The 14440-nt window shown below is 40.4% G+C and overlaps 1 protein-coding gene across 1 annotated transcript in view; it reads left to right on the top strand.

Annotated features, from left to right (window-relative positions):
- The window catches only part of LOC126081759 (patched domain-containing protein 4-like), a 165217-nt gene extending 152092 nt beyond the window's left edge, over positions 1 to 13125 (top strand). The window contains exon 3 of the mRNA XM_049893829.1: positions 13055 to 13125. Within this exon, the coding sequence (XP_049749786.1) occupies positions 13055 to 13089 (35 nt within the window). The 3' untranslated portion in view covers positions 13090 to 13125. The remainder of the gene's footprint in view (positions 1 to 13054) is intronic.
- The last annotated feature ends 1315 nt before the right edge of the window (positions 13126 to 14440 follow it).

Below are 14440 nucleotides of genomic sequence, written 5' to 3'. Positions count from 1 at the left end.
TTAAAATGTAGAAGAGATGACTCATATAACTGATCCAAAGAATTAGAGTCAGAATTAGAACTCAAGTCTCCATATCCTTTGAAACCTCTTGCCATCGAGTTGATTCCAACTGATAGTGACCCTATAAGACAGAGTAGAACTGCCCCACAGGGTTTCCAAGAAGTGGGTGGTGAATTTGAACTGCTGACCTTTTGGTTAGCAGCCAAGAGCCTAACCACAGTGCCACCAGGGGTCCTCCAAGTCTCCGCTCCCAGTAAAATATTTGTTGTCCTACTTCTTTTTAATAAAAGGGAACCAGTTCTGGTCCCCATCTCATGCCATTGTTACTAGCTGCTGACGAGTCTGCTCCGATTTATGGCAACCCTATGTACAGCAGAACGGAATGTTGCCTGTGCTATCTTCCCAGTCACTGGTATGCTTAAGTCCATTGTTGTGGCCACTGTGTATTCTGAGTGCCTTTCCACCTAGAGAAACCCTCGTGGCATAGTGGTTAGGAGCTATAGCTGCTAACAAAAAGGTCAGCAGTTTGAATCCACCAGGTGCTCCTTGGAAACCATATGAGGAAGTTCTACTCTGTCCTATAGGGTCACTATAGGCAATGGGTTTGGTTTTTGGGTTCCCACCTAGGGAATAATTTTCCAGCATTTTATCAGGCAGTATTCTATTGTGAATCCTTTGAGTATTCATTGGCTAATTTTTTGAAAATAGGTCACCAGGCCTTTCTTCCTAGCTTATCTTAGCCTGGAAGCTCTGCTGAAACCTGTCTACCAAGGGTGACGCTGATGGTGTTTGAAATACCAGTGACATAGCTTCCAGCATCATAGCAACATGCAAGTCACCACAGTATGACAAACTGACAGACAGGTGGTAGTCTTACACCATACCCAAAAACCAAACCCACGGCTGTCAAGTCAATCCTGACTCATAGTGACCCTGGAGGACAGAGTAGAGCTGCCCATTATGGTTTCCAAGGCTCTAAATCTTTACAAAAGCAGACTGCCACATCTTTTCCCATGGAGCGGCTAGTGGACTCAGATGGCTAACCTTTCAGTTAACAGCCAAGCATTTTAACTACTACGCACCCAGGGCTCCTCATCTTGCACCATAAACCAAAAAACGAAAACCAAACCCAGTGCCATCAAGTCCATTCCAACTCATAGCGACCCCATAGGACAGAGTAGAACTGCCCCATAGAGTTTCCAAGGAGCGCCTGGTAAATTCGAACTGCTGACCCTTCTGTTAGCAGTCATAGCACTTAACCACTATGCAACCAGGGTTTCCTCTTACACCATAAAAAAAAAAAAAAAAAGCACCTATTATTTCAGCATCCAGCAGAGAAGCCACAGAGAAACAACTTGGTGCTGAGACAACATGTTTATACCTCCTTCTGCTCACACTTGTGCTATATAAAGGGCAAACAACAGGAGTCACAGCCGCATAGAGGGATTCTGCCCCCTATAGATCTCCTTTTTAATAAGGCAAGTATGAGATGAGGAGCTAGGGGGCACATAAACATGCTGGGCTCAGAGTTCAAGTTGTTGTATAGTGAGTTTAGCTGCCAGCTCTTCGGGGCAGTGTCAGGAAATGATGTTTTCCCAGGGTCTGTAGAACTTGGGGATCGCTGGTCCCATTGAGGCTGAAGCAGCTGAAATCCAAACTCAAGTCTACCAGTTGCCAACAAGTCGATTCTGATTCATGGTGACCCCATTTGTGTCAGAGTAGAACTGTTTTGGTTTTCAGTGGCTGCTGTTTTGGAAATAGATTGCCAGGCCTTTCTCTTGAGGTGCCTCTGAGAGGACTGAAACTGCCAACTCTTTGGTCAGAAGCCAAGGGCATTAATCATTTCCACCACCCAGGTCCCCGATTCCAAATCTTATGCTTCTTTCCATTATGTGCTATTATTTATACTTAGATCATATTATATTACCTGTGAAATACAACCATAGAATCTCAAAATGTTAGAATTCAGGGCCAGTGCTTTGCAAACTGTAATGTGCACATGAATCACCTGAGGTTAAAATACAGGTTCTGATTCTGTAGCTCTCGTGTGGGCTGACAACACTCCATATCAAGCTGATGTTGCTTGTCCAGAGACTACACTTTGAGTTGTGATTACATAAAGGAGGTTATGGATAATCTAGCCTAACTGCCTCATTCTATGGGATTTTGGGATGCTTAAGTTACAGAAAATCACATACAATCCCAAAAACTATTGCCCTGAGATAATCTTTAAATCTTAAATGAAAAATATTCCCTGGAGTCTTCTTAAAACCAAACAATAGCTTAAGTAGTGAAGAATGTCTGCCTTGAGCACTGAGTTCTTTTAACATCTATCTATACGGGATCAAATTGACAATAGCAACTTGAAAGATTAGATAAGAACTCAGGGGGCAGAGAGTTTGTTGTGTTAATGGGGGAGGAACAACTCAGGAAAAGGGGGTAGAGTGATTGCACAGCTCGAAGAATATAATCAATGTCACCGAACTGAACATGTAGAAATTGTTGAATTGGTGTATGTTCTACTGTGAAAATTCTCAACAACAACAAAAATAAAATACATTATTTTAACAAAGAAAGAAAGAAATCAGGATCCCTGGTGCCACAATGGTTAAGTGCTCAGCTACTAATCGAAAGGTCAGCGGATTGAACCCACCAGCAGCTACTACAGAGAAAGACTTGCAATGTGCTCCCATAAAGATTACAACTAGAAAACCCTATGGGGTATTTCTACTCTGTCACATGGAGCCCCTGTGGGTTGTAATCCACTCCATGGCACACAACGACAATCATTAAGAAATAAAAAATAATGATATCCCAGGTTTTATCAAATAAGTAACATTTTTTTCCAGAGGCAGTTGTATTACATTGGAATCATATATTTGTACACCATTAAGCTCTTTGGGGGAAAAACTCTCTCTTGGGCACTCTCTTTCTGTGTGTATGTGTGTGTGTGTATGTGCATGTGGTATATACATGTCTACATAGATACATGTTATATATACTTAAGATTTTATATATATGTATATATGTGTGTGTATATACATAGATTTTTAAAAAGCCATTGAGTCGATGTTGACTTATGGTGACCCTGTAGGATAGAGAAGAACTGCTCCATAGCATTTCCAAGGAGCACCTGGTGGATTTGAACTGCTGACCTTTTGATAGCAGTTCTTGTCTAATATGTGGCACCACTTATCTTGGAAATGTCATCAAAGGAAAAAGTCTGCTCCCCAGAGGACCTGACAGGCCCCTTCTAGACTTGCTACAATCCTAAAAAAAAAAAAAAAGAAAAAACCTGGAAACATCACAACTCCTTAACTTTTTGCTCCTCTCAGAGGCAGAGCCCATGACCTGTGCCAGCAACCACAAAGCCGGGCATTCACAGGCATTAGCACCCAAAAGCTTACCTACTACACCACCAAGGCTCCATGTATATATGGATAATAATCTACTCTTCATTTTAAAATCTTAAAACTTGCCAGGTGTCAAGAGACACATCTACTCAGTGACCACTGTCAACCTAAAGCCTCACCTTCCCTCCTCACCTCCAGCACTGGCTTTCAGCCTCTTCCCTGTCAAAGATTCTACACAATTGCAGCTGCAACATTGAGAAGAAGACGTCCTTCACATGTCCCATCTAACACAGACATGTTCACAGTACCTGACAGAAGGAGAAAAATGAGCATGAGTCTCACATGTAGGGCTCCTGGAAGCCCTTCCGCCAGCCTGCAGGTAAAGCCGAAGCCTCTGCACAACAAATTGCTCATTAGTGCAGGAAGCTCTGCTAATCAATCCCCAGAACCTCTTCTTTGCTCAGTTGAAGCATGATGAAATAAAGGAGGCATGTGCAAAGGGGAGCAAGTTGGAAACAAGTACTGGTAAATTGCTCCTGGGACTGAGCAGAATAAGCAGCAGCCCTGCGTCTGACAGGAAGGAAAGGCCATGTATATTTACTGGGAAGGAAGGAATGACTAAAAGCAAGCCAACAAAGAAAGACACCAATGCCAGTGAATGCCCAGCTTTGTGGTTGTTGGCACAGGTCATGGGCTCCACCTCAGACAGAGGCAAAAAGATTTAAGAAGTTGTGTCGTTACCAGGTTTTCTTTTTCTTTTTTTTTTTTTTTTTAGGATTGCAGCAAGTCTGGAAGGGGCCTGTCAGGTCCTCCAGGGAGCAGACTCGGTCCTTTGATGGCATTCTCTGGATGAGCTGGTGTCACATGTTACAGAAAAACTCTATAGCCAAGAAAATTAAAAACACTTCAGAAATACCCTGTCAGTGACACTATACCTGTGTCTATATGTGGCTGCAGATATTCACCATAACAACCACAATATAATAATAAACATGAAGTAAGAAATAAGTGTTTCATTGCAATTCACTTGACAAATACTCGTTCAATGCCTTCTTTGTCCCAGAATGTTCTAGGTTCTAGAGATTCAGAAGTAAACAAAACAAAGTCATTTCGCTTATAAGAAAAGCTTACATACACTGATGGAGGAGGCCACCAACAACAACAACAAACATACATATAATATAATACAATTCCTGGTAACAAGTACTAGGAAGAAAAACACACCAAGGCAAGGAGAAAAAAACTGAGGAGAAGTGTTATTTTACATAGTCAGGGAATCTTTTTGGAAAGGTAACATTTGAGCAAAGATTTGAATTAAGAGAGTGAAAGGAAAGCTTAGAGGCAAATAACTTATTTGTGTTCTTTACTTGAAAACATTACAACCTGCTCTCAGCTGTTTTTGAACAAAGTCTCAGTGAAATTTTCTTGCAAACCGAAGACCAGGGTTCCTGAACTCGTTCCGTTGAGCTACCAGTTACAGAATGTTTATTACTTGGCCAGGCAGGTACTAAGTGGGCCACATGCCTTATCTTCTGTGATCCTTATTGGTCCATAAGGGAGATATCCTGATTCCTATTTTACAAATGAGATAAGAAACCAGCCCAAGACTCCATAGCAAGGTACAGGCTAAAATTCACTCTTGGATCTACTCATTTGCCCTTAATCTTCACACACACTACCTTAAATTTGAATATCTCTGTGCAACTGAGTTTCAAAGCCATCTTAATCATTATTTTCAGAATAGCCTGAAACAGCCTCTTAGACTTCTTTCTTTCTCTCCCTTCTTCTCTCATGCTCCTTCTGAAGTAGGTTTCTTCTCTCTCTCCCTCTCTCTCATGCTCGTTCTGAAGTATCATCTCTCTGGGCTTTTCCACATGCCCAGTGTGCAAAACCATGAACAGTAGTAGGGCAGTGCTGGCCAGGAGTAGCTAGAACCATGCATCTCAGAAGATCAGGCTGCCAACATTGATCAAGAGATTGAATTTCATGTAGAAATCAGTCAGGGAATAAAGGATTCAGCCAGTCAAGATACAGCACCTAGGAAGGTAGAGATATATAGGGTAGTGTCTAAGACTGAGTTCTCCAGAGAAGCAAAACCAGTTAAGTGTATAAATATATATATAAAACCCATTGCTGTGGAGTTGATTCTGACAGAGTAGAGCTTCTCCATAGGGTATACAAGGAGCAGCTGGTAGATTTGAACTGCAAACCTTTTGGTTAGCAGGGAACCTCTTAACCACTGTGCCACCAGGGCTCCAGAAATATATAGAGATATTGATTTATATCAAGGAAATGGCACATGCAGTTGTAGAAGTTGGAAGGTCCCAAGTCTGTGGGTCATACCAGAGGCTTCTCCTGGCTCACAGTCTGCAGAGACCAACGAATCCCAAGATCGGCAAGCAAGACAGCATGTAAGCTGTTAGCTCAAGTCCCAAGAATTGGAGGTCAGATGAACAGGAGCCAGCTACAGGATCCAGAACAAGCAAAAGCCCATAAGCCTTACCAGAAAGTCCACTATATTGGATGCAGGCCACACCCTCAAGGAAAGTCCCTTTCAATTGATTGGCTACTCACAGCAGGTCCCAGCATGGAAGTGATCACATTATATTAAATCGTAACTGCCAAATTACATTGTAACTGCCAAGCCACCGAGAATCATGGCCCAGCCAATTTGGCACACAACCTTAACAATCACAGGTAGTGTCCATAAGAACTAGAAATGCCAAGGGTAGCTCTGACCAGTGAATGGGGATGGAAATCCTGCCAAGTGATATGCACTGTGTGGAGCTGCTTCCACTGTGTGGAGGAAGGGTATTTTTTTCTAATCTCATAATCAACCCTCTTGCCAACCCCTGGAACAGTGGAACTGCTTCCACCTTGAGGATCGTACCTTTCTAATTCCCACAAAGGAGTCAGTTAGGCTAGCAGAGGTCCTGGTGAAGAAAAGCAAGCAAGCATATCCAGAATGAAAAGGAAGTGGTGAGGGGAGAAAGGAATGGGGAGGGATACAACATGAAGAAATGGAAGGGGAAGAGTCACAGGGAAGGAAACAAGTCAAAATATTCAATGTGGAATTTTTTTTAAGTAAATATTTTTCATGATTTCTTCCAACAATTATCCTGCATTCAAGGCATCTCTTAAAACTAACATTAGTGTTAAAATGAAAACCTGAATTCGGTATCTATATTAGCTAAGATTAGGCTGAGCTGTGAGTAACAGAAGTCAGCAAAATAGTATCTAAAAAAAAGAAATCTGTTCTCCTCTCAGGTAAAAGTCTGGATGTGGGCAGTCCCCTGTAACCTGGGACACAGTGTGCTTCCAGACAGCCAGCTACAGAGTGGGTCCTTGTCCTCAGAGTCCAAGATGGACATACAGACACCATATTCTAAGGAGCAGGATTGAAGAAGTGGGTAAAGGGTCCATTCCGATGCCTCTTAAAGAAATTTTCTAGAAGCTGCTAAAGTATATTTCAGATTACATATCATTGGCTAGAACTTAGTCACATGGCCACACCTACTTACAAGGGAACCTGAGAGATATTGTATTATTCCAAGTTATCTTAAGCGCAGCTAAATTAGGGGTTCAAAGAAGGGAAAGATAGATGTCTGAGTTGGAAAATAATAGTCTCTGCCACAAAGACAAATGTACGTTTTTAGAAATAAACCCCATGTGGGGACCATGGGCTCAGGAAACATCCAGCTCAATTGGCATAAAGTAGTTTATAAAGAAAATGTTCTATATTCTTCTTTGGTGAGTAGCATCTGGGATCTTAAAAGCCTGTGAGTGGCCCTCTAAGATACCCACTGGTCTCACCCCTTCAGGAGTAAGGGAAAATGAAGAAAACAAGACACAAGGGAAAGATTTGTCCACAGGACTACGGACCGCAACTACCGCGGCCTCCACCAGACTGAGTCCAATACAACTAAATGGTGCCCAGCTACCACCACTGACTGTTCTGACAGGGATCATAATAGAGGGTCCCAGACAGAGCTGGAGAAAAATGTTGAACAAAATTCTAACTCACACACACACACAAAAAAAACAGTCTTACTGACCTGACAGAGACTGGAGAAACCCTGAGAGTATGGCCCCGGACACCCATTCAGCTCAGTAATGAAGTCACTCCCGAGGTTCACCCTTCAGCCAAAGATTAGACAAGCCCATAAAATAAAACAAGACTAAAGGGGCACACTAAAAAAAAAAAAGGGCACACTAGCAAGGACTAAAAGGCAGGAGGGGACAGAAAAGCTGGTCATAGGGAACCCAAGGTCAGAAGGGAGAGTGTTGACATGTTGTGGGGTTGTTAACCAATGTCATAAATTAATATGTGTACTAACTGTTTAATGAGAAGCTAGTGTGTTCTGTAAACCATCATCTGAAGTGCAATAAAAGATAAATAAAATAAAAATAAAGCCCAAGGATTTGATCAGGTAATTGACAAAAACAGGTAATATACAGGAGAATAAATGTGTAATATACTGGTAATCAAAGAAATGTAAATTAATGTAGAGGGATGGCATTTAATCCTATCGAATAACCCCTGAAAAAGGTACTTAAAAAATGCTGAATAATAATATTAATCACAGATATCAAGGTAAACCCCCAAAAGTCCATTATAATCCAGTTGATTCCAACTCATGTAGAAGGATAAAATTTGATAAAACGCAGAATACATGATTCTATATTCAGTATGACAATCACGAAGAAAACAACCAATTGTATTTATAGAAAAGTGTAACAGTTAACAATAGTTACCTTGGAGCAGTGGGACTTCAAATAATTTTTTTTTTTTTTGAAACAGCATGTCTTAGACTTGGAGTAATAACAGTAATAATCTTTAAATATTAATCTTTTTTTTTTAACCATACCTTTTTAACTTTTGCCACAGACAGTTTGTTTTTGGCCCAGTGATCTAAACTGTGACAGTGTGGTAAATGGAATTATACTTCAGTGATCATCTTTTCTTCTTTCCCCTTCCTATAATCTCAACAACAATCAGCAAAGTCTATTTAGTTCTACTTAGGAGTCCGCAGTCTTCTTGTCTTATCTTTTTCTTTGACACTCAGGAGGTAGCCATCATTCTCTTAGGAATGGCATTTTAACTAAAAAAAAAAAAAAACCAGGTGTCTATCCATGATCTAATTCTTCACATTATGTTAGCTGGCTGATGCAGGCTCACGTCTTACTAATGTTCTTCTCTAGTATAATTTTCCTTCGTAAGTCTGTGGACTCAAACAGAAGACATTGGTAAGGGACAGGCATGCTTATGAGAGCCAACCCATTCTGTGAACAAGGATTGTTAATGCAAATGTCGACTGAGTTCACATTATCCATTGGATGATGATTCCAAATTTTATCTTCAGTCTTTCTGTCTCCTCTGGGATATAGATTCATGCATGCAACATTTCCATTTGGATGTCAGTTAGGTATTTCAGAAAGTACCCTTGCCAGAATAGAACACATGATCTGTCCCACACTACATACACTCTCTTGCCCCTATTCAAGTCTTCTCTACCACAGTTAATGAAATCACAAGCTACACAGTTGCTCAGATAAAAAACCTGAAGAGTCACTTTTTATTTTGTTCCTTTTCCTGCTATCCACATTTAATCCACCATTAAAGTTCTGTTTGCTCTACTTTCAAATTATATCCTAATTCCAATCACTTCACACCTCCTCCAGTGGTTTAAGCCACCATCATTTCCTATTCAGACTACCACATTAGCTGTATGTAGTAGTCAGGTTTGGGTGACTGCTTTGACAAACCGTCTCCAAATCTCAGTGGCTTAGTATAATAAAGGAGTCTTTCTTGCTCTTAACACAGTTTGTCAAAGGTCAGCAAGGAGGCTGTGCTCCATGTAGTCATTCAGGGGACCAGGTTCCTTCAAGCAATGACTTCACCATCAGCTAAGGCCTCAAACTACAGCATCCAGCCAGCAAGTGAAGAAAGAGAGCACCACTGGAGAGCTTTATGAGAGGTTTTAGGACTGAGGCCTACATTGTTTCCACTCACATCCATTGGCCAGAACTCAAACAATGGCCTCACTAATTTCCTGTGAAGAAAAGGACCAATGAAAATGAAGGAAACCCTCAATGAGATGAATTGACACAACAGCCCAACAATGGACTCAAACATACCGATGATGATGGAGATAGCACAGCACCAGGAAACATTTCATTCTGCTATATATGAGGTCAAGGAGCACTGGTGGTGTGATAATTAAGTGTACAGCTGCTAACCGAAAGGTCAGCAGTTTGAACCCACCCAGCAACTCCGTGGGAGAAAAGACCAAGTGACCTGCTCCTGTAAGGATTACAGCCTAGGACACTCTATAGGGCAGTTCTATTTTGTCACATGGGATCTCTCAGAGTAGGAATATGCTTGACAGCACACAATGGCCACAATACATAGGACCATGATGAGTAGAGCCTATTCGATGCAACTAACGACAGCAGTAACAATTGCAAGAGAAACTACGTGATGTAGTCTTCTTGTATGGCCAGAAGAAAATAAAACAAAATTTGGCGAAAACATACCATTGTTTTTGTCACACTTATTTCCTTCTTCTATAACTGTTACAGTGTCTTTGCAAAAGCATTAAAAATCAGAGTGTAGCACTACCCTGTTTAAAGCCTTTCAATAGTTGCCCATTGCAATTACATCAAAATGCAAATTTCTTACCCTCATTACAAAATCTTAAATGGTCAAATACCTGTGTGTCTCGCTGACCTGGGACACTTCTACATTTCCTTTTGTTAACTATTTTCTGGTACACACTGGCCTTCTATCTGCGCCTCAGAAACTGCACAGTCCCCTCTGTTGGAACACTGTTCTTCAACATCTTTAGATACTTGGCTCTTTCTTATCATTCTGATCTTATTTTAATTCTCACCTTCTCAGAGAGGACATCCATAACCTCATTAAAAGTAGCCCTGCTGCATACCCAAACTTCTCTTTGTTAGATTACCATGTGCTCTTTTTATTATAGCATTTATAATTATGAAGTATTACCTTATATATAATATTATTTATTTATTGTCTGATGCCTCTATATCAATTTAAAGCAGGGACCTAGTTAGTATGTTTTGTCCCCTGTCAAATCCATCATTGTAACAGTAACTGACATATGATGGGTATAAAATATCAATTTGTTGAATGAATGAATGCCTATTTTAGTTAGGATAAGAGTTTGCACTCACTACTGTAAAAGTGACCCAAATTAATGGGCCTCAAATATGATCAAAACTTAGCTCTCTCTCAAGTAAATAATTCAGGTATAAGCAGCCCAGATTTAAGCAGTTCAGCACTGATATACAGGCTCCATAGAGTCAAAATTCAGGTTCCTCCTACTTTGTTGCTCTGCTATCAGTAAGGTGCTGTCCTAATACGACTGGCCCACCATGGCTCACACCTCACCCACATTCCAACTACCCGATGGGAGAAAATAGGGCCCTAACTTTTATATACAGGATTCAGAAATTGAACACATTATTTCTCCTTACATTCCATTAGCCAGAACTTAGTTATGTGATCATACCTAGTTGTGACAGAGGATGAAAAATGTAGACTTAATTAGTGTAGCCATGTCCTAAGATAAAAATTTTGGTTTCTGTTTTTATAGAAAGTGAAAAAGTATACACCTACTCTTCACTTGTCGACTTTCTCATTTTCTGACATTTCACATTTACAACAATAGTAAAAAATCTACTATCTTACTATTTTGCGTGTTAACAGCATATGCCTGGCAGTAATGAATGTCAAGGTGTGAGGTGAAAGTAATGCTGCCTGTGATGGTCAAGGTTATATGTCAGCTTGGCTGGGCCATGAATCTCAGTGGTTTGGCAGTTATGTAATGATGTAATTTGGCAGTTACGTAATCATGTCATCATCCTCCATTTTGTGATCAGATGTGGTCATCCTACATTTTTGCATAATCCTGATTTTCACATAATGACCTGAATTTTGGAACCTAGCTGTGTCAATAAGTAAGGAGTACACATATTAAGAGGAACCTACCAATCCCTGCCATAATACTTTAAATATTGTCTCCCCCCTTTATAAATTAGAATTTAATAAGAGAAAAAAAAAGCTCATTGTAAAGGATTGCACTTAAAGTATGGAGTGATCACTATAATATTGGCAAGATTAACTTAAACACATGTATAGTTGTTGTTGTTGTTGTTGTGTGCCATTGAGTCGATTCTGACTCATAGCAACCCATAGGACAGAGTAGAACTGCCTCATAGGATTTTCTAGGCTGTAATATTTTACAGGAGCAGGTCTTTATCCCATGGAGCTGCTGTTGGGTTTGAATTGCTGACCTTTCAGTTGGCAGCAGAGAGTTTAACCGATGTGCCACCAGGGCTCAATGTATAACTAAAAAAAACCCAATGTATAACTAGCCAAGTACAAATACTGTGCAAATATTCAAATGCCAACCATCAATCCCTTTTCATTTAAATATCATTTATATCTTTGCCAAATGGTAAAGGACAATCTCTGTCCTAGTTCTGATTCAACTTCTCTGGTTGTTTTGGTTTCCCTGGTACTTGTCTCTTACTCATTCTTACATTCTGTGCAGTATAATTTCCCCAGGTTTGTCTGAATTCTTTCTGTTTTAGAGCTATAGCCTAATTGCAAAGAATTCTCTGGATTTCTGAATCTTTAAAATGCAAATGTATTTTGTCTTCACTGCATTGACTTTTGATTGCTTTAGTTAGCTCTTTTCCTCCTTAGAAATGTGCTAATCCTTTCAAATTGAAAATTTGAAAGTTGTGGCTTTCTGATGCCAACATGAGTTTTCTAAGCTTCTCAGTAGTGGCTATGAATGCCCTCTGCATGTGTACTGTAAGGACCTCGGAGGCTTCCCTGGATTTTGTGTGGAAAGGTAACTTCTATGTTGAGTTTAAGCTAGATAATGTGTGCTGGGAAGCTGTTCCCTTGACTGATTTTTTCCTGACTACTGTTAGCACATCATCTTCATCACTCCACCCATAGCCAGCCACAAGTAGTCTCTACTGCTGTAGAAAGTTATTCCTTGTGATAAAATCCTGCTCAGCTGGAGTTTTAATTTTACTACTTCATTTATATTATTTAGTAGTTACAACTGCATGACTTACCATCTTGCTACTTGAGTTTCCTTTTTCCCTTTTTCCCTGTGAGTACATTTAGCACAATGAGCTCAAGCATAGCAATGATTGTAAGGATGGCTCAGGAGTGGGCAGTGTTTTGTTCTGTTGTGCATAAGGTCCCTATGAGTTGGAACCAACTCGATGGCACGTAACAACAACAACAACACATTTAACATATCAGGATAGAAATAAATTTTCACATATGTATGTCTCCAGAAAGTAAGCTGAGATTCCTGGAGATAAATCTTCTTCTAGCCTTCTAATAACTATACTTAAAACATACATGCTGTACTTTAATTGGCACTTGGGAGCTTCCAAAACTCTTTCCTCTAGAAAATGTCTCAATTTATTTAAGTTTGAGAAAATTTATAAAAGAATATGTAGGGTAGAATCAAGTACTTTCCTTAAGATTAGCTGGCGATCTAAAAGAGTTATGGGATCCTTAAAGAAGGAAGAGTAAAAATAAAACCATTTCAAGACCGGGGTCCTTGTATTCTTCAGCACCTGTCTACAAGATAATCTCCATGATTTGTGTATTTCAGAGTCACTATCCATTTCATCCTTTGCAGATTTACCCAGTGCAATGCGTCTTTTGATTTCTTGACTGCTGCTTCCATGGCTGTTGATTGTGGATCCAAGAAGAAGAATTGATGCCTTTGAATTGTGGTGTTGGTGAAGAATATTGAATATACCATGACTGCCAAAAGAATGAACAAATCTGTCTTGGAGGAAGTGGGGCCAGAATGCTCCTTAGAGGCAAGGATGGCGAGACTGTGTCTTACATACTTTGGACATGTTATCCAGTCCCTGGAGAAGGACATCATGCTTGGCAGAGTAGAGGGTCAGCAGAAAAGAGGGAGACTGTCAACAAGGTGGATTGACACAGTAGCTGCAACAATGAGCTCAATCATAACAACAGTTGTAAGGATGGTTCAAGACCGGACAGTGTTTCATTCTGTTGTGCATAGGGTCACTATGAGTTGGAACCGACTGGACGGCACCTAACAACAACAACACCATCCATTGCATTGATGATACATTTTTCATCAGTCTGGCTTTTATTATGTGACTGGTGATGCATTCAATTCTAAACTAGGCTTAAAATATGACTGTCTTAGTTATTTAGTGCTGCTATAACAAATACCACAAGTGGATGGCTTTATGCTTGCACAATTTAGGAAGCTAGAAGTCTGAATTCAGGGCACCAGCTCCAGAGGGAGGCTTTCTCTCTCTGTTGGCTCACAGTTTAGGAGGAAGATCTTTGTCTCTTTTCAGCATCTGTGGGCCCAACATACCTTGGAGATCCCCATGTGTCTCAGTATCAATCTTCCCCTGGGTCTAGGGGGTTGTCAGCACAGGGACCCAGGGCCCAAAAGATGTATTCCACACCGGGCTCTTCTTGCTTCCTGGTAATGAGGTCTCACTCTCTCTGCTCACTTTCCTCCCCTTTTATCTCTTATAAGAGAAAAGGTGGTGCAGGCTCTACTCCAGGGAAACTTCCCTTATATTGGATCAGGGCTGTGACTTGATTAAGAGCGTTCAACCCTCCCTAATCCTCTTTAACATAACCTAATCTTGCCTCACTAACCACAGGCAGAGATTAGGATTTACAACACATAGGACAGTTACAACAGATCACAAAATGGAGGACAACCACACACTACTGGGAATCATAGCCTAGCCAAGGTGACACATATTTTGGGGGGACTCAATTCAATCTGTGACAATGACCTTGAACAATTTACTTCTTCATGGCATAGGAACTTTGGAAGGAATGACTAATTCTCTTATTCTGATTCTTTAGAAATGTTAAAACAAAAACTGTATTAAGCCAATAATAGAAATTGATTGAAGTTTATTTAATATGCTCTTTGCAAATTGGGGTAACATTTTGAGTAAACCAAAAATAAAAACCAAGCCCAATTCTATCAAGTCAATTCCAACTCACAGTGACC

This window comes from Elephas maximus, chromosome 1 (assembly GCF_024166365.1).
Source record: "Elephas maximus indicus isolate mEleMax1 chromosome 1, mEleMax1 primary haplotype, whole genome shotgun sequence".
Classification (NCBI taxonomy): domain Eukaryota; kingdom Metazoa; phylum Chordata; class Mammalia; order Proboscidea; family Elephantidae; genus Elephas; species Elephas maximus.
Note: the sequence above shows the minus strand (reverse complement) of the source record. Positions and strands in the feature narration are given on the sequence as shown.